Consider the following 19,180-nt stretch of genomic DNA (forward strand, 5'->3'; position numbering starts at 1 on the left):
CCGCTACTTCGCAGTAGTGTGCACGTGTAGACGCGGCCCCTCTGTGTGTGTGTAGGCCATGTGCCTCTGTGTGTGTGTGCGTGCGTGTGTGTGTGTGTGAGAGTAGGCGGTGCACCTGTCTGTGTGTGTGTTTGTAGACAGTGCATGTGCATGTGTGTGCATGTACACGTATGCCTGTGTGCGTGTGTGTGAGTAGGCCATGTACCTGTGTGTGCGTGTGTGTGTGTAGGCAGTGCATGTGTGCCTGTGTGTGTGTGTGTGTGTGTAGGCAGTGCACTTCTCTGTGTGCGTGTGTGTGTGTGTCTGTGTCTGTGTGTGCAGACAGCGTGTGGGGCCAGGCCGTACGCTCGGGGAGTTCAGGCTGCAGCAGGACTCGGCTAAGCTCAGCCCCAACAAGAATGAGGCGGGGAAGGGCCGGCCTGAGCCCCAGCCCCAGCCCCAGCCCCAGCCCCAGCCCCAGGACCAGGAAGGTGGTGCCGGGGGGCACGGCCCCAGCTACGAGCACGGAGAGCCAGACCCCTGGGGAGCTGAACCCCTCGGCAGTGGGCACCAGAGCCAGGAGTGCTGGGCCCAGCACTGCTGTGTGACAGGCCGGAAGTGGGATGAGGGGCTGGGCTGGGCTGCGTGAGGGAAGCATCTGGGCCCCTCAGGAGTGACCCTGCCCTTCAGCAGACCTAACGGCTGTTCAAAGATAGCTCCCTGGGGCTTGGCTGCCCCCCGGCACGTCCCTCTCGGCTTGTCCTCTCGTCCCCGGTGGAGGTGTTGGGAGCCAGCAGCCCCCCCGGGCACATGACACTGCCCAGCCCCAAGGGGACTGGCTCCCGGGTACTTCTGCCAGGCCTGGGGCTCTATCACTGCGGGCTCCACTCTTAGCATACGGGCACATCACTGAGTTTCGTCATGGCATTGAATCTTCTGCATGGTCCTGGAGCTTCCCCAGCGTGGGCTGGGCACCGAGAGGAGTGTGACGGGAATGCTGAGCCCTGCTGTGACCCTGAGTGAAAGGTGCAGAATGGTAAGAAAACCAGCGCGTACCTTTGAAATGTCAAGTGTGCAGTGAAGCTTTTAGTTTCACAGCCACCCTGGTTGCATTTCCTGCAAATTGGAGAGTGTCTCTAACGAGAAAAATGCATCTTCTCTGGGAGTTTTTTGGGTGGTATTCAAAAAGCTGAGCTCAGAAAATGAAAATAGTCAGGAAAGCGAAAGCACAGTTGGAACTGCAGCTGGCAAGGGATGTGAAGAGTAACAAGAAGGGTTTCTACAGGCATGTGAACAATAAACGGGTCATCAGAGAAGGTGTGGGGCGCTTCCTGGATGAGGGAGGTAACCTAGTGACAGATGATGCAGGGAAAGCTGAAGTACTCAATGCTTTTTTTCCACACTCTACACAGACAAAGTCAACTTCCACATGATGGTCCTAGACGATGCAGTATGGGAAGGTGGAGGGCAGCCATCTGTGGGGAAGGAACAAGTTCTGAGCTATTTAGAAAAACTAGATGTGCACAAGTCCATGGGTCTGGATTTAATGCACCCCAGGGTACTGAGGGAATTGGCAGAGATCATTGCTGAACCTTTGGCCATGATCCTTGAAAACTCTTGGAGATCGGGAGAGATCCCGTATGACCAGAAAAAGGCAAACATAGTGCCCAGCTTTAAAAAAGGAAAGAAGGACAAATCATGGAAGTATAGAACGGTCACCCTGACCTCAATCCCCGGAAAATAATGGAGGGCGTCCCAAGGAATATATTTTGGAGCACTTAGAAGACAGAAAAGTGATCAAAAGTAGCCAACATAGATTCACTAGGGGCAAATCTTGCCGGACCAATCTGATTGGCTTCTATGACGAAGTAACAGGCGCTGTGGACATGTGGAAGTCAGTGGATGTGATCTACCTTGACTTCAGCAAGGCTTTTGATACGGTCTCCCACAACATTCTTGTCCATAAGTTAAGGAAATACGGATTGGATCCTTGGACTATAAGATGGATAGAAAGCTGGCTTGATGGTCGGGCCCAACGGGTAGTGGTCAATGGCTCAATATCTGGATGTTGGTCTGTTTCAAGTGGAGCGCCGCAAGGCTCGGTTCTGGGGCCGGTTTTATTTAACATCGTTATTAATGACCTGGATGAGGGACTGGGTTGCACCCTCAGCAAGTTTGCAGATGACACAAAACTAGGGGGAGAGGTAGATTCGTTGGAGGGTAGAAAGAATATCCAGTGGGACCTGGATAAATTGGAGGACTGGGCCAAAAGAAATCTGATGAGGTTCAACAAGGAGAAGTGTGGAGTCCTGCACCTGGGGCGGAAGAATCCCAAACATTGTTACAGGCTGGGGAGTGACTGGCTCAGCAGCAGTACGATGGAAAGGGACCTAGGGGTTATGGTGGATGAAAGGCTGGATATGATTAAACAGTGTGTCCTTGTAGCTGAGAAGGCTAATGGCACACTGGGGTGCATGAGGAGGAGCATTTCGAGCAGATCTAGAAAAGTAGTTCTTCCTCTTTATTCTGCACTGGTGAGGCCACATCTGGAATATTTTGTCCAATTTTGGGCCCCCCAGAATAAAAAGGATGTGGATTTGCTGGAGCAGGTTCAGCGAAGGGCAACAAAAATGATGAAGGGTCTGGAGCACAAGACCTATGAGGACAGGCTGAGGGATTTGGGCTTGTTTAGTTTACAAAAGAGAAGGCTTAGAGGCGATTTAATAGCAGCCTTCAACTTCCTGTAGGGGAGCTCTAAAGAGGAGGGTGAGAAACTGTTCTCAGTGGTGACAGATGGCAGGACAAGGAGCAATGGTCTGAAGTTACGGGGAGCGGGGTGGGCTGCAGGTTGGGTATTAGGAAAAACTACTTCTCTAGGAGGGAGGTGAAGCACTGGGATGTGTTACCTAGAGAGGTGGTGGATTCTCCATCCCTGGAGGTTTTTAAGTCCTGGCTTGACAAGGTCCTGGCTGGGATGACGTAGTTGGAGTTGATCCTGCTTTGGGCAGGGGACTGGACTTGAGGATCTCCTGAGGTCCCTTCCAGCCCGAGGTTCTATGATTCTATGAAATTCAGGGAAGACCAGAACAAACCCAATGCACCACACTGGGCCGTTCATTGGCAAATCTCGGCTAATACCAGTTTCCTGCTGGGGCTTGTTCACAGCACAGCGCAGCACCCAGTGAAAAGCAGCCAAGCCCCAGGAGACCTGTCTCTGCACAGCCAGTAGGGCTGGTGAGGGGAAGTCTCGCGCCCAAGGGGCCCAGTGAATGCAAAAACAGAGCAGCTCGAGGGCCACAGGAGTGGCCGGTGTCTCCTCTGCGTCACGGACAGCTCGTGTCTAGAGGGTCTTGGGGCTCTGCTCCTCACCCTCTAATCTGAGCAAAAAGCCAATCCAGCAAGATCTCTCTGTGTGCTCCTTAGTTCAAACTCACAGTGCCCCATCTACATGGGGGCAGAGAGCTCATAGCACTTCTCAGCCTGTGACCTCAGCCCCTCAACCTTGCTCCAAACCCTGAAGCCTGGGCTGCCCAGCCCTACAGCTCTGGTCTTGGAACAATTCACCCCTCCCCCTAATTCCCTCTCTTCTGCTCTCTGGCTTCCAAGTTCTTGTTCTTCCCTTCTCCCTAGGCTTCTGCCCTGTCTGGGACGTTAGGATGCCAGCAGAGCTGTCTGAAGCCCTCGTCTTGGCCAACACACCTGTTCCATCTCCACTTCAAAGGTCGCCTCCCAGGTTATCTCCCTTCTGCTCCCAGTTCTTGGAAACCACATGACTGGCTTTGCTTGCTGAATGCAGCGTTGTGTATCTCATTGGCAAACTGCCCAACAAGAGCCCATATAATGGATGGCAGAGCAGGAGGAGGCTCAGCATCTTTCATCTCAGCAGGGATCCACATCCATCTCTCGGACAGAAGCCCCAGCACAAGGACAAGGTGAGCTGATGGCCCAGCTGGGGCAAGGTGAGGAGGGGTCCCCAGTATTCAGCTGATGTTCACCTGAATTCAAGAGTCTAAAGCTGGAGGAAGAGCCAGCACTGCCTGGACTCCTGTGGGACTCTGAGAACCCCCTGAGGCCAGCCTGTGAGCTGCTACTGCTGGAGGCCTTGGGCTGGGGTGTGCCGATGGGCCCAGGGCAGTTAGTGGCTCTCTGGTGGGACTTGGGCACCCACCTCTGGATGGCCCCTGTCAAAAGCCCAGCTCAGGGCCCCCAGCTGGCAGCTGCTGTGCCTGTGGGGATGGGCTGCGAGAGAGCTGGGAGCACAATGAGAGGGGGAGGGTCTCTCCAGGGACCAGTTCTGGGTGGGATCCATTGTCCAACTCATGAGGAAACTCAAGACCATTTTCTTCCTTGATGCGTCCCTTCTGTGTGCATTTGCATAAGGAGCTCTATAGGTCTGGGCTGTTCACACCCTGAAGTGCCTGAGATGAGTTTCCTCTGGCCACACAGATACCTAGATTTTCACATTAAACTAGAACAGGCCAGTCAGTCATCTGACCTGTGCTTGTGCGTCACTTGCTGAAGTGAGGTGTCTGAGGCTTTTAGTCCCCGGGGTAGGTTGCATGTGTGCCCGACTGTTCTGCAGTGACCTGAGGTGAACGCCTCAGTTTCCCTCGGCACAGCATCAGTGCACAGCAGGGAGGGGAGTTTCAGGGTGCTGACTTCTCACATGTACACAATGGCCCTTCAGGCTTTTTGTGATCTAGGCAACCAGGTGACCCATTTCGTCCCCGGGAAACAGGACAGAGGCGGAGGAGGGGCCTGGCTGGTTGGAATTGGAACTGGGCTGGTGAGCGGGGCAGTCTGGCTGGGCTGGAGAGGGAGGAAGGGGGCAGGGCCCTGGCTCGTGGACCCCCTCTGGACCCCTCTGCCCAAGGTGGATTGCACTGGCGGCTGCCGGTCCTGTGCTGACAAGTCTGTTCTATGCTGGGTCCCTGCGACCTAATAACCCTCCTGTTCTCCTGCTGAGTGAGAGTCACGTCTGCCTGCGGGGGTGGGGGGGGCAGGGCTTAGGGACCCCCCCACTCTCTGTCACAGTCATACAGGACATCAAATTTCACCACCTTCCTTCAGCTCTGAGCCATGATTCAGGGAGAGTAGTTATCAAGGGCTCCCAGACGTGCTGGGCAGGCAGAACAACTGGGGTTCCCCAGGAGTCAGTTTTGGGGCCAGTTCCCTTCACCCTTCACCCGCCATTGCGGGGAGGGCAGAGAGGAGGCGAGTTACGTTTGCAGACGGTCCCAGGCTGGGGGGCGAGTGCGCTGGAGGACGGGGGCAGGATTCGAACTGATCTGGGCACACTGGAGAAACGGCCTGAGGTCGATGGGGTGAAGCTGAATAAGGCCAAGTGCAAAGTGCTCCCCTGAGGAAGGCCCAATCCGTGTCACACCCAGCCGGGGAAGTGGCTGTCGAGGGAGGAGTCCTGCAGAAAGGGATCTGGGCTCAGAGCAGAGCACAAGCTCCAGAGGAGTCAACAGGGTGAGACTGTTGCCAGAAGCGCCAACCTGCTTGTGGGCGGCACTGCCGGGTGTTGGGAGCCAGCCAGGAGCAGCAATTCCTTCCACCGGCTCTGCGCTGAGCAGCCTCCGTGGGGCTGGTGCCCAGGGCTGGCCCCACACTTGAGGGAAGATGGGGAGAAGCTGCAGAGGGGCTGGAGAAGAGCCCAAGGCTGAGGAAAGGTGCAGAGAACATGAGCTGTGAGGGGAGGGGAAGAACTGGGCTGGGTGAGGCTGGGAAGGAGAAGACCGAGGGGGACGTGACAGCAGTTTTCAAGTATTTAAGAGCTTTTTAAGGAGGAGGGAAAAGCATCGTTCTCCTGGGCCTCTGAGGGCAGGACAAGGAGCAATGGGCTTAACCTGCAGCGAGGGAGGTTGAGGTTGGACATTAGGAAAAACTCCCCACCTGTCAGGGTGGTTAAACACTGGAATAAATTGCCCGGGGGGGTCGTGGAACCTCCATCCCTGGAAATGTATCAGAGCAGGTTGGACACACACCTGTCAGGGATGGTCTATATCAGAGGTGAGGAGCCTTTTCTGGGTGGAGGGATCACAGAGTCAGAAAAATTAAGAGTCACATGCAAGTGAGAAGATGAAATAAGTAAATAAATAAACCCAAACTGATCTGGCCGCCAAGTGAGGAAGAAACCAATCCCCATCAGATGTGGCCCGCAACTGAGAAACAGACAAAAAAAGACAGTGACCTCACTACATTCAAGTTGCACCTCAAACCGTGTGGAGACCAAGGCAAGTAGATTTTGTGGGGTTCCCCTAGACGCTGAGGTAGGGCCAAGCGTGACAGTTTCAGTAGATAGAAGGGGACTGCCAAGCAGCAGGCTGAGGAGGGGATGTTGGATTTGGGCAGGGGGCTGGGTGCAGGAGTGGGCTGACAGTGAAGGGGTCTAGTGAGAGTGATGTACAGGAGGCAGGAGGGAGGTGGGCGTGTAGGATCTCAACACATCCGATGCAGAAGCAGGATGGGTGGGCTCTTGGGTTTGGGTGGGAGGGAAGATTCAGGAGTGGGCTGGGGGTGGGAGAGGGTGAAGGAGAACGGTCTGGAAAGGGGGTTGCAGTCATGGACTGGGTGTGGGGTTGGTATGGGGAGAGATGGAGGAGGAGTTTCAGTGGAGGGTCTAAGGAGGATCCCCAAGACGGCACAGTACCTGAGGGCTGGTGGGCAGGTGTTTGGGGCTGAGGGTCAGTCAGCTGGGCTCCAGGTTGGCAACACGGAGAGCCATGCTCCCAGCTGACCATTTTCTTCCCCCTCTGGCTGTACCTCTGTACTCACACTGCAGTATAGGTCTGTCTCCTCTGAAGCCCCTTTCCAAGTGATGGAAAACAATGGCCTTCCAAGTAAACCCCATTTTCCTGGCATAACTAAGTCCTGTCCTTGGCTCAGGAGAGGATAAGAGAAAGCAGCATACCAAAGGCTGTGTCGTTTGCTGTCCTAGTGCCCATTGTGTAACACAGCCCCTTCCCTTACCTAACCTGGTGATCTTTCTACTTCCTCATCTTGCATGATGGAAGTGGAGGGATTTCTGGTTCTGTGCTGGGATGACCCGAATGCGGATTCTTTACCTCACTCCAATCTGCACACTGCCCAGGACTATAGCACCCCTGGCCACAGCGGTCTCATAAACGGGGCAGAGGGCGATGGGCACAGTGAGCTGGCAGGGAAGGCAAAGGGGCCCAGAAGGGTCCATGCAGTTGGCAGATCCCCTCCCTTGGCTGTCTCCATGAGCTTACCCTTCTCCCCACTGCAGATCACAAGCATGGCTCCATGGGGTCCCTCCCCTACGCTCCTGCTGCTGCTGGTCGTGCTGGTTACAGGCCTGGCCCAGCTTGGTGCAGCCCAGTTTGTTGACTACCCCAGGACCGAGGTCTCAGGAAGCAATCAGTACTGCAATTACATGATGCAGGTGCGAGGCCTGACCACACCTGAGTGTAAATCTGTACACACCTTCATCCATGCCGCTGAGAGTGAGGTGCAGAGTCTTTGTGATTCCGGTGGAAATCCCCAGGGTGACAACATCTACATCAGCAAGAAGCCTCTCCCCAGCACCACTTGCAAGCTGGAGTCTGGCTCGAAACCCGAGGCCTGTACTTACCAGATTAAAATGAACGACAACTTTATCCGTGCAACCTGTGTGAACAAGCAGGTTACTGATGTGCAGACAACAGACAAGGTAAGAGCCATGAGGAAGAGCGTCTCGTTTTTACTCCCCACAATTCCACGGCAGGTCTGGCAGCGGGCGCTCCCCAGCCCAGCACACGCACCCTCCGGAAAGCACCCGCCACTCCTGTGTTCCTCCGGACAGGCAGACTGGCCCCTAGCACAGCGTCCCGTTCCGAGGGCCACTTACCTGGCGGCACCAGTGGCCGGAACGGCAAAACACCAGGAGAGCAAAACGGCAACATTATGTCCTACACCAAGACCTTCCCCCTGCTCCCTGCCCCCTGCCCCCAGTGCCCAATATACAGCACAGCCGCCCTTACCCTCCTCCGCCCTCTGCCCCCAGTGCCCAATATACAGCACAGCCGCCCCTTCCCTCCTCCGCCCTCTGCCCCCAGTGCCCAATATACAGCACAGCCGCCCCTTCCCCTCCCCCGCCCTCTGCCCCCAGTGCCCAATATACAGCACAGCCACCCCTCCCCTCCCCCGCCCTCTGCCCCCAGTGCCCAATATACAGCACAGCCGCCCCTTCCCTCCCCCGCCCTCTGCCCCCCAGTGCCCAATATACAGCACAGCCGCCCCTCCCCTCCCCCACCCTCTGCCCCCAGTGCCCAATATACAGCACAGCCGCCCCTCCCCTCCTCCGCCCTCTGCCCCCAGTGCCCAATATACAGCACAGCCGCCCCTCCCCTCCTCCGCCCTCTGCCCCCAGTGCCCAATATACAGCACAGCCGCCCCTTCCCCACCCCCGCCCTCTGCCCCCCAGGGCCCAATATACAGCACAGCCGCCCCTTCCCCTCCCCCGCCCTCTGCCCCCAGTGCCCAATATACAGCACAGCCGCCCCTTCCCCTCCTCCGCCCTCTGCCCCCCAGTGCCCAATATACAGCACAGCCGCCCCTTCCCCTCCCCCGCCCTCTGCCCCCAGTGCCCAATATACAGCACAGCCGCCCCTTCCCCTCCTCCGCCCTCTGCCCCCCAGTGCCCAATATACAGCACAGCCGCCCCTCCCCTCCCCCGCCCTCTGCCCCCAGTGCCCAATATACAGCACAGCCGCCCCTCCCCTCCTCCGCCCTCTGCCCCCAGTGCCCAATATACAGCACAGCCGCCCCTTCCCCACCCCCGCCCTCTGCCCCCCAGGGCCCAATATACAGCACAGCCGCCCCTTCCCCTCCCCCGCCCTCTGCCCCCAGTGCCCAATATACAGCACAGCCGCCCCTTCCCCTCCTCCGCCCTCTGCCCCCCAGTGCCCAATATACAGCACAGCCGCCCCTCCCCTCCCCCGCCCTCTGCCCCCAGTGCCCAATATACAGCACAGCCGCCCCTTCCCTCCCCCGCCCTCTGCCCCCCAGTGCCCAATATACAGCACAGCCGCCCCTCCCCTCCCCCGCCCCCTGCCCCCCAGTGCCCATTGTACATCACAGCCACCCCTTCTCCTTCCCCACCCTCTGCCCCCAGTGCCCAATATACAGCACAGCCGCCCCTTCCCCTCCCCCGCCCTCTGCCCCCCAGTGCCCATTGTACAGCACAGCCGCCCCTTCCCTCTGCGCCCCGTCCCTGGGCTGCTGAGTGGCTCTGCACCTACTGCTTCTCTGTCGCTTTTCACGTTCTCTCAGGGCTGGGGCCAAGGCTGCGCTGGTGACTGGGTTTGCCGGTCCCCACGGCTGGATGGGGGGTGGCAGCGCTGGTGGGGCTGGCTGGTGCTTAGGTTTGTGGGGTCCAAGCTTGTAACACAGGGTTGGACCTGGGCCGTGTGACAGGCGTGGAGGTGGCCCTGCTGCTCTCTGAGGCCTGCAGCCATGTTCCATGACACACGGGGTGGGGCGAAGACGAAGGGTCCGTGCAGGAGGCAGGTCCCCTCCCTTGGCTGTCTCCCTGAGCTGCCCCTTCTCCCCACTGCAGATCACAAGCATGGCTCCGAGCGCTCCCTCCCCTACGCTCCTGCTGCTGCTGGTCGTGCTGGTTGCAGGCCTGGCCCAGCTCGGTGCAGTCCACGTCGCTGACGCGCCCGGGAGCCAGGTCTCAGGAAGCCGTGTGCACTGACATCGGAGGATGGAGACGCGAGGCCCGACCAAACCTGCCTGCAAACCTCTCCACACCTTCCCCCACGCCCCTGAGCGCAGGGCCGGGACCGGCTCGTCTGGTGCCCGAGGCGGGAATACGAATCTGCCCCCCACCCCCGTTTGTAATACACAGTCGCATGTTGGCGGGAAAAGGAAAGTGAGAATTAATGAATGAAAAGGAGCAACCGAGACCCAGCTGTGGGTATGTCTTGGTGTTCCGCGGCCTCCTGCCTGCCCGGACCCTGGAGACACCAGCCGGGTAACATTGTCTGGAGAGTCCAGATCCGTGTGGGGGGCCTCTGGCTCTGTGCCTCTTGGAAGGACTTTCATCCTGTCCTCAGGACTCAACGGTCTGGTCAGCGTTTGCCCTTCCTCAGGGTCATGGGCCGGGTAGGGGAGCCGGGCCCTCCCTTTCCACCAATCTCCAGCCCAGTGGGCGGTGGGAACGTCTCCGCAGCCACCGGCTCGGCGGGGATCACTCCGCCATGCGCTGAGCTCCAGGTTACCTCCCACTTCCCTGCCCCGGGCTGGACTGGGCTATTTCTGCCCTGTGCCAGACCCGGCTGCTGCTCCCACTCTGGCCGCTCCTCCTCGGACGGCAGCTGCTGCTTCCAGGTTCTCGCAGGGCTCCTTCCCCCCTGCAGAGCAGCCCCACTGCCTCGCCTCCCCCATCCTTACCCTGGGGCAGCCGCTGGAGCATGGCCAGCAGGGCCGGGGGCAAGGGCCTTTTCCAAGGCAACAGCTCATGGCTCCGGTCAAGGCTTGTCCACTCCTGGGGCAGTCCAGCCCAAATCCACCTCTGAGGCCTCCAGCTGCAGCACGAACGGTCTGGTCGAGTCAGGCTGGGCCAGGACGGCTCGTGGATCCATTGGTCTCAGAGTCCTAAACGCCATCTCACATTCCCCAGCCCCCCCACCTCTCGGGCTGCTGGTTTCTGGTCACTCAGTCCCTGGGACGGCCCAGGTGGAAACGTTGGAGATAAACCTGCGATAACACCCCACCAGTCCCAGGAACTGTTGCTCCTGGCACTTACTGGTGGGCCTGGGATAGTCCCGGAGGGCCTGTATCTTGTCAGTCGCTGGCCCTTTGCCTGTGTGTCCCAGGTAGGACACCACTGGCTGGCCCAGGCGGCACTAGGTGGGATTGGCTTTGGCAATGTGTAACCCTTCGATTGATGCCAGGTGCCTGCCAGAAGGGCCGGGTTCAGCTCCCAGGGGTTTCCTGTCAAGGACACAACCAACCGGCCCCAGCCCACACCCAGTGGCTTGGGACAATCTCACCCCACTTCCTGGGCACCTCTAAGGCAGTTCTTCCCCCAAAAGCACAGAGTCTGTGATGGAAACAGCTCATTTAACAAGGACAACCTAACCCAAGTTTACAGTGACAGATGCCGTACACCTAAGCAAAGGAGAGATGCGCCCCTCTGACAGGATACCAGCCCCACACCTTATAGTCCCACGTCTCTTGCTGGGGCTCTGTGCCGTTACCCCACACACAGTTACAGGGGGCACCTCCCCCGGTGCAGTCCCAGACCCAGAGCCCACAGACACATCACCAGGGCGGTACCAGCTGTCTGCTTGTCTGCAGCATCCCACTGACTGCTCCTCCTTCTGGCCTCCTGCCGGTCACGCCAGCCACTGCTCCCCCTACCAGCCACCTGCCAAGGGCACCCTCTGCTGTGGGTTGGGCCTGAAGCAAAACCCTGTGACCTCAGCTGCTGCTGTGACTTTGGTTCTTAAGAGCTGCGTCTACACGTGCACACTACTTCGAAGTAGCAGCACCAACTTCGAAATAGCGCCCGTCACGTCTACACGCGTCGGGCGCTATTTCGAAGTTAACTTCGACGTTAGGCGGCGAGACGTCGAAGTCGCTAACCTCATGAGGAGATAGGAATAGCGCCCTACTTCGACGTTCAACGTCGAAGTAGGGACAGTGTAGACGATCCGCGTCCCGCAACGTCGAAATTGCCGGGTCCTCCATGGCAGCCATCAGCTGGGGGGTTGAGAGACGCTCTCTCTCCAGCCCCTGCGGGGCTCTATGGTCACCGTGTGCAGCAGCCCTTAGCCCAGGGCTTCTGGCTGCTGCTGCGGCAGCTGGGGATCCATGCTGCAGGCACAGGGTCTGCAACCAGTTGTTGGCTCTGTGCATCTTGTGCTGTTTAGTGCAAGTGTGTCTGGGAGGGGCCCTTTAAGGGAGCGGCTGGCTGTTGAGTCCGCCCTGTGACTCTGTCTGCAGCTGTGCCTGGCACCCTTATTTCGATGTGTGCTACTGTGGCGTGTAGACGTTCCCTCGCTGCGCCTATTTCGATGTGGTGCTGCGCAACGTCGATGTTGAACATCGACGTTGCCAGCCCTGGAGGACATGTAGATGTTATTCATCGAAATAGCCTATTTCGATGTCGCCACATCGAAACAGGCTACTTCGATGTAGGCTTCACGTGTAGACGTAGCCAAGATCTACCACCCCACAAGGCGGATAACAAAACAATAGTATCCAGCTCCTCTTTTTACACCCAAATGAGAACTATTCAAACCAGGCTGAGAACTCTGCACCCCAGGCCCAACACAAAGAAAAGACCTTTCCACATTGAGTCAACAAGTATATCTGCTTCTTTGCAATGCTTTAAACCAGGGAGCCCTGTGTAATCAATGTCTTATGCACCTGTGGCAACTGCCCTGTCCCCCACAACAACCCACGGCATCGGTGAGATCCCACAACTCCCACACTGAGTGTCAGCTTCAATTGGGATTTTACTACAATGTGTTTACAATAGACAAAACCTCATGGCTGACTTGCTACCCATCAGGCTTTGCCTGAAAGGTCTCACACATGCACCCTTTGCATTCTCATGCAAATGATCTCCGGGAGACACATTCCTCCCAGCCTTCAGCAGCATTGCCTTCCTGCTGCCACACTCCTGACACACACACACACACACACTTACACAGACACACATACATACAGACAGACACACACAAACAGATGTGCACACACTTACACACACATAGACATACACACAAACACACACACACAGAGGTTTGGGGCGTGAGTTCCGGTGGGGGGAGGGGGGCAGTTTGGGGCATGAGCTCTGGGTGGGGGCGGTTTGTGGCGTGAGTTCCGGGGGGGACGGTTGGACCATGAGCGCTGCCCCCACCCCGAGGAAATCCACCCTGTGCACCCACACGTGAGCACCTTTTGGAGCAAAACCCCCGTGGGGCTCGTCTCAGCTGGGAAACGGGTTCTGCCCACTGAGTTCGTTGCTGTCAGTCTCTCAGGTGCCACCGGACCACTCGCTGCCCCGTCTGAGTCCTTCCGCCCAGCTCACGGGATGGAGCCGCAGGAGTCAGGAGAATCTGAGCCCAGATCCCCGCCCGGCCCCGAGAGCGGCAGCAGCTCCGCACACATCTCAGGTGCCAGCTCAGAGCTGCCCAGGGGATTTGAGAACCCGCTTCCATTTCCTGTTAATAACAGGTGCCCAAACCACCTAGGTCACTTGGACAATCTCTGCCTCAGTCACTCTCCCCAGACTCAGGGGCGCACAGTGGGACTAAAAGCCACCGGTTCCCTCCCTCTCCAGTGTGTGGTGGCAGGGGGGACGTGGGCCTTCATTGCTCTACCCCGTCCAAGGCCAGGGCCCTAGCAGGGGTGGCCGTGGCTGCCCCTGGAGTCAGTGGGAATCCAGCCCTGTGGTCTGGGCAGTGGGTCTGGGCAGTGAGGACTCCTGGGTTCTGTTCTCATCTCTGGCAGAGGAGTGGGGTGTAATGGTTAGAGCAGGTGGGAGTGGGAGTCAGAGCTCCTGGGCTCTCATCATGGCTCTGAGACAAGAGTCTGAGCATCAGGAACCTGCAGCCATGAGCCTTGGGGGCTGTCCGAGCCCCAACTCTGGGGTGTCTTCCTGGGACAAATCAGTCCTCCTTGCAGGCAAAACAGGTCAAAAAATTTACCAGGAGAGCGAATCTCAGAATGATTTTAATTTAGAAAATACAGGTGAAGATGAGGGTGACGATGATACAACTTCCTCCAAACCGATTCTCTGAGTGACTTTTGTTTGTTGCAGCCTGAGGCAGTGTTGTTTTCCTCTGGGGAATACGGCAAGAAATTTGGCCTGAGGGACTTGGTCCCAGAAGCCAGTGAATGTAATAAACACACCTGTTTCCTTCAGCACGTCCAGCACCAGCAGCAGCTGGGAGATGGAACTGCCCATCCTGAACAAGGTAGGGAAAAGGAGCCTTCAGCCCCCAGCCATCCTCCCACTGCAACCCTCAGTGTTGTGCCCCACTCTGCAACGGGAGCCAAATCACCTCACTGCTTCCTTCATCTGAATTTTCCTTATGTCTGTGGAGAATCTTCGTGTCTGTCTGTCTGTCTGTCTTGAATTCAGAATTTAGGTAATGTAGCTATCTGGGGTGGGTCCAAGCGCTGGGTTTCAGGGCCTGGGGGTCATTGGCACAAGGTGAAGTTCTGGTCCCCTCATTCCACAGTGCCCAGCAGAGTGACAGATGAGCCCCACACCTCCTCCTCCCGCCCCCACCACGCCTGATTCTTTTTCTCACATCTCTCACATTTCTCACATCTCTCGTCATTTGTCGACTCTGCTCCCCAGCCTTCCTCCTCCTCCTCCTCCTCATTATCCACCTACTCTGAGTGTAGCTGTTGTTTCGTAAGCTGTGTGCTGTTTATGAATTTGAGCACAGTCGGCTGGGTGGGCTCCATCTGATCTCTTCTCATGAGAATATCCACTCCTGAATACGACCTCGGCACATGCTTCACAGGTGAAGACCACTAATTTAGAGGTGGTCTCTCATAGCTGAATTTATCTGAGCCCTTTTGTTACACAATGGGGCTTTGTTAATTTATTGCATGGTCTCCTGTTTCTAAAGGGACTGTCTGGGTGACCTGAAGAGCACTGAAATTACCACTGAGCTTTCAATGACAAGAATCTCCCCAGACATTATTCTTAGTGGTGAGTAAATCGTAGAATGCCAGGGCTGGAAGAGAACCCAGGAAGTCATTTAGCTCAGCCCCCTGCCTAAAGCAGGATCACCCCCAACTAAATCATCCCAGCCAGGACTTTGTGAAGCGGCAACTTAAAAACTTCTTGATATAGAGGTTCCATCAACTCTCTAGGTGACACATTTCTGTGCTTCCCCACCCTGCTGGGGAAATACTTTTTCCTTATATCCAACCTAGACTTCTCCCACTGTAACTGAAGACCCTTGCTCCTTGTTGTCCTATCTGTCACTACTGAGAACAGCCTCTCTCCACCCTCTTTAGAGCCCCTCTTCATGAAGTTGAAGGCTGCTATCAAATCCCCACCTCACTCTTCTCTTCTGCAAACTAAATAAGGCCAAATAATGAAATAATTCTGTCTATTTAGAGCCTGTCCAAATGTCAACTAAGAAATAAAAACAGAAATCAAAATCCATTCTGGAAGAAGAATTAATCAATATGGATGCTTACCATCAGTAAACACTGAGAAACATTGCGTGTTGGACGTTTGAGTTCATACAGGCTCTTGTGAACTGAAATTTGTGTTTTTTCTGCTCCAACTTTTCATATTGATTGAGGGTGAAAACACACACTGGCATTTCCAGGAGATGGAAATTCCATTTCTCGGCCATCTCTGCATTTAGTGCCATGGTCGTGCTGAGGAAAGTCCTTTGTATTGTCAGTGAAGGTTCCTCAAAGGAGCTCTTAAGAGAGACACAAGAATTCTCACCACTTCTGTATGTTTAGAAAATATCACTCACAGCTTTTTGAAAAGGTTCTGTGATGTGCACTGGGCGTAGCTCAGCCCCACCCTTTCCTTTGCTCCTGTGATTTCATGTTCTCTCTTTGTTCTCTTGGAGAGCGTGTGTCATTGAGAGTCAGAAGAACACAGTCTCCAGTTCTGGGCGTTCCCATTCAGTGTGTCTCTTCTGTCACTCTGGTTCCCGCTTACTGGCTCACTATTATTTGCTGCAGTCCTGTGAGAGCCCCATAGTGAGGAAGTTTCTGTCGCTTCACGGTCACACGTGCGATTATGAAGTTTCTTGTCAAACAATGAGCCTGAAGTAAAACATCTGTAGGAAATGTTTCCTGCGTCATAGGCTCTTTCTTGCAAATTTCCTTGTTAACATCACAGAACAAACCCCACGACTGGTGTAATTAGTACACTCATAGAACTCCAGAACTGGAAGGGGCCTTGAGAGGTCCTTGTGTCTAGTCTCCTGCACCGTACAGAGCATCCCTGGTACATGTCTGTCTAACCTGCTCTGAAACATCTCCAGAGATGGAGATTCTACAGACCCGCTAGGTAATTTATTCCAGCGTTTAACCATCTGGACAGTGGAGAAGTTTTTCCTAATGTCCAGCCTAAACCTCCCTTGCTGCAGTTTAAGCCCATTGCTCCTTGTCCTCAGTGCAGCTCCTTTTACACCCCTGGCCTTGTTACGATTTACACCACGTGTGGATCTGGCCCTGGGTCTCATCTCTTATGTGGACACAAACCAGTGTATTGCAGAACTGGCTGTGAGGGAGGCAGGAATGATTTGGGTCGTTCACTAACACTGAAGGAAGAATAACGCTGTGCAGGGCAAAAAGGCCAAAGTCCCCCACTACTTTCAGATTCCAGGGGGCTTCTCCATCGGAAAACGGTTTCCAGCGTGTTTCGGCTCCGCAGTGTCCGTTTGCTGGTGTGAGGTGTCACTGCAGGGGAATCCGGGCACTGGTGTGATTATTCGTATCATTAACATACGAGTGACAGGAGAATGTGCCCTTGTCTGAGAAATCGTATTTGGGAACTCGGCTGCGGTGACACTTTCACCCCCAGACTCTGCACTGACCCTCACACCGCACCCTCCATCTGGCACCCTCCTTCCCCCGCCCTGAGCTGCCCCAACCCTCCCAGACCCAGCACATACTCCATCACACCCCGGCAAGGACCCCCCCAACCCAAACACCTGCCTTAACACCCCCCCAACCCTCTGTCCTGAGCCCCCTCCCCTCACTCCATCCCCCTCCACCTTTGCCCTGAGACCCCCCACACCAAACCCTGCTGTGACACCTCCAGCTCCTGCCCTCAACCCTGACCCTCCCACCCCCGAAACCCTCTGCCTGACCCATGCCTTTCCTCATAGGCCCTTCCCTGTCAATAATCATCTCCCTGGTGTACAACTACCCAGCACTTCCCATCCCCTGCCCTGAGTCCCCCCAACCCCCTGACTTCTGCACCCCCATCCCCTGCCCTTAACCACTACACACAACGAGACCTCCCCCACAGCCCCTTGCCCTCAGTTCAGCACCCTCTGCCCCTTGCCCTGGTCCCCTAACCCTCCCAGCTTCTGCTCCCCCTCTTCCCCTCCCACCTCCTGCACCCCAACGCTTCCTCCCCCACAGCCTTCAGCCACCCGCCTCCACCCCCTCTGACATATCTTACACAGCCCATGGAGAGACCCCTAAGGGTGGGGGTGGGCATACAAGAGTACCTCAAACACACAGCCGTTACCTTCAGCCCTGGCCTGTGCCAGGGTGACCTACAACAATGGGCTCAACCTACCACACCATTCCTTCTCACCACGCCTTTCAGACCAGCGAGACAGCAGAGACGCAGAGCAGGAAATGCACTTTCCCCCTGGATGTGACACAACTTACACAGTGAAACATTCACTGAGGGAATTAGACCCCCATCAGGTCCAGCTCCATCCCATTCACACAGAACGGCCCAATCGAGAGTTGTTGGAAATGCAACAAACAGACAACATGGACTGGAAACACAGAGACAGAGACAAGCGGCTCTTCCATCAGACGGAAGAAAACAATGAACAGCTTCTTCCAATGACAATGAGGAGCCCAGAGAAACCTGACTTCAAAGAGACAGAAGAAGATATTCAACCCCTTGAGCACACAAACCAAATGTCCCTGAGTTTGCTGAAAGCCCTGAGCAAGGCTGGGTCTGTCGCTGTTATTTACAGAGAAATTTCAGCAGGTGTTAGTCAGAAGGGTCCCAACAGGAAGGAAACCAGGACAAATGTTTTAATTTGCAGTCACATTTCTGATATGCCTCATACCTGGTCTCTTTTTCCCCCTGCAGATGACCTCTTCCAAGAGCGACCCTGGAGGGAACCAGACCACCTCCGATGTGCTCGTCCTGGTGGGGTTCTCATACCTTAACGAGCTGCAAATCCTTCTGTTTGTGGTTCTTCTGTTCATCTACCTGCTCACCCTGATGGGGAACCTGCTGGTTATCCTGCTGATAAAGCTGAACCCCTCCCTCCACACCCCCATGTATTTCTTCCTGGTGAACCTGTCTGCCTCGGAAATGTGTTTCACCAGCAGTGTGGTCCCTCAGCTGCTGACTCACCTCCTGGTGGAGGAAAAGACCATCTCCATTGCAGCTTGTGCAGCGGGGACGTACGTTTTCGCCATCATGGGCCTCACACAATGCTTCCTCCTCACGGCCATGGCCTACGACCGCTACGTGGCCATATGTCACCCCCTGCACTACACAACCATCATGAGCGGCCGGGTTTGTGCTCTGCTCACGGGGGCTGCATGGGCTGTTGGCATCTCGGTGGAAGTTCCTCTGACTAAGTGGATCTTCAGCCTGCCCTTCTGTGGCTCCAACCGCATCCAACACTTCTTCTGTGACTTCCCACAAGTACTGAATATGGCATGTGCCGACACGTCGCAGATAAAGGCTGTAGGTCCCATGCTGACAGTTATGTTCACCCTGAGCCCTTTCCTATTGATACTCCTGTCCTACGTCCGCATTATCTCCACCATCCTCAAGCTGCCATCGGCAGAAGGAAGGTGTAAAGCCTTCTCCACCTGCTCCTCCCACCTCACGGTGGTGACTGTGTTCTATGGAACGTCCCTCATCACCTACCTGGTACCCAACACTGGCTCCACTACAGAGAGTGACCTCTTGATTTCCCTATTGAACACAATCGTCTCTCCAGTTTTGAACCCCATAATTTACACTCTGAGGAACAAAGAGGTGAAAGGAGCCTTGAGAAAAACTGTACAGAACAGCAGCTTTTTTCACTACTGGAGAAATTAGAGACTGAGCAGTCAAATTAGTCAAAACTGGGGCCGGGGTGGGAGGCGCAAGTGAAGGGAAATTCATAAACATTTCACTGAATTTCTCATAATGACTCTGAATTTTTTTTGTTCCTTTGAAAGATTTTGTCCTGTCTGGAAAATAGGAAGTGAAACTCTTGTTGCCAAATTACCCCAAAATTTTAAATGTCTAAGTTTTTTTGAAATACGAAAGGCAGAACGGTTTCCCCTGATTTATAATTCATTGAGAAAAAAAAACAAAGGACTCCGTTGAGTGAAAGTCTGGTCCTGATTCTCAAACCTGAAAATTGGAAATGTCAGAAGAAAATAGAGCGTCCAAGGAGAGATATTTCATTGAAGGTTCACCTCTGTGAACTGTGTCCTTCCCAGGTCAGACTGTGAGAAGCTGTTTTCCTGACTACCCCCTTTGCTCCTG

At 55.5% G+C, this 19,180-nt stretch overlaps 1 protein-coding gene across 1 annotated transcript; it reads left to right on the plus strand.

The window, feature by feature from the left end:
• Window positions 1–3,840: 3,840 nt before the first annotated feature.
• Window positions 3,841–9,824, plus strand: LOC142005118 (ribonuclease-like). The gene is made up of 3 exons (XM_074982815.1): window positions 3,841–3,911; window positions 7,235–7,657; window positions 9,545–9,824. Exons 2-3 carry the CDS (start codon window positions 7,244–7,246, stop codon window positions 9,683–9,685), a joined length of 555 nt encoding a protein of 184 aa, XP_074838916.1. The 5' UTR covers window positions 3,841–3,911; window positions 7,235–7,243; the 3' UTR covers window positions 9,686–9,824.
• Window positions 9,825–19,180: the final 9,356 nt, after the last annotated feature.

Source organism: Carettochelys insculpta, chromosome 32 (assembly GCF_033958435.1).
Source record: "Carettochelys insculpta isolate YL-2023 chromosome 32, ASM3395843v1, whole genome shotgun sequence".
NCBI lineage: Eukaryota > Metazoa > Chordata > Testudines > Carettochelyidae > Carettochelys > Carettochelys insculpta.

Coding starts and splice junctions, on each gene's coding strand:
- LOC142005118 (XM_074982815.1), top strand. CDS start 7,244: ATGGCTCCATGGGGTCCCTCCCCTACGCTCCTGCTGCTGCTGGTCGTG. Junction 7,658..9,544: donor ATGTGCAGACAACAGACAAG/GTAAGAGCCATG, acceptor TCCCCACTGCAG/ATCACAAGCATGGCTCCGAG.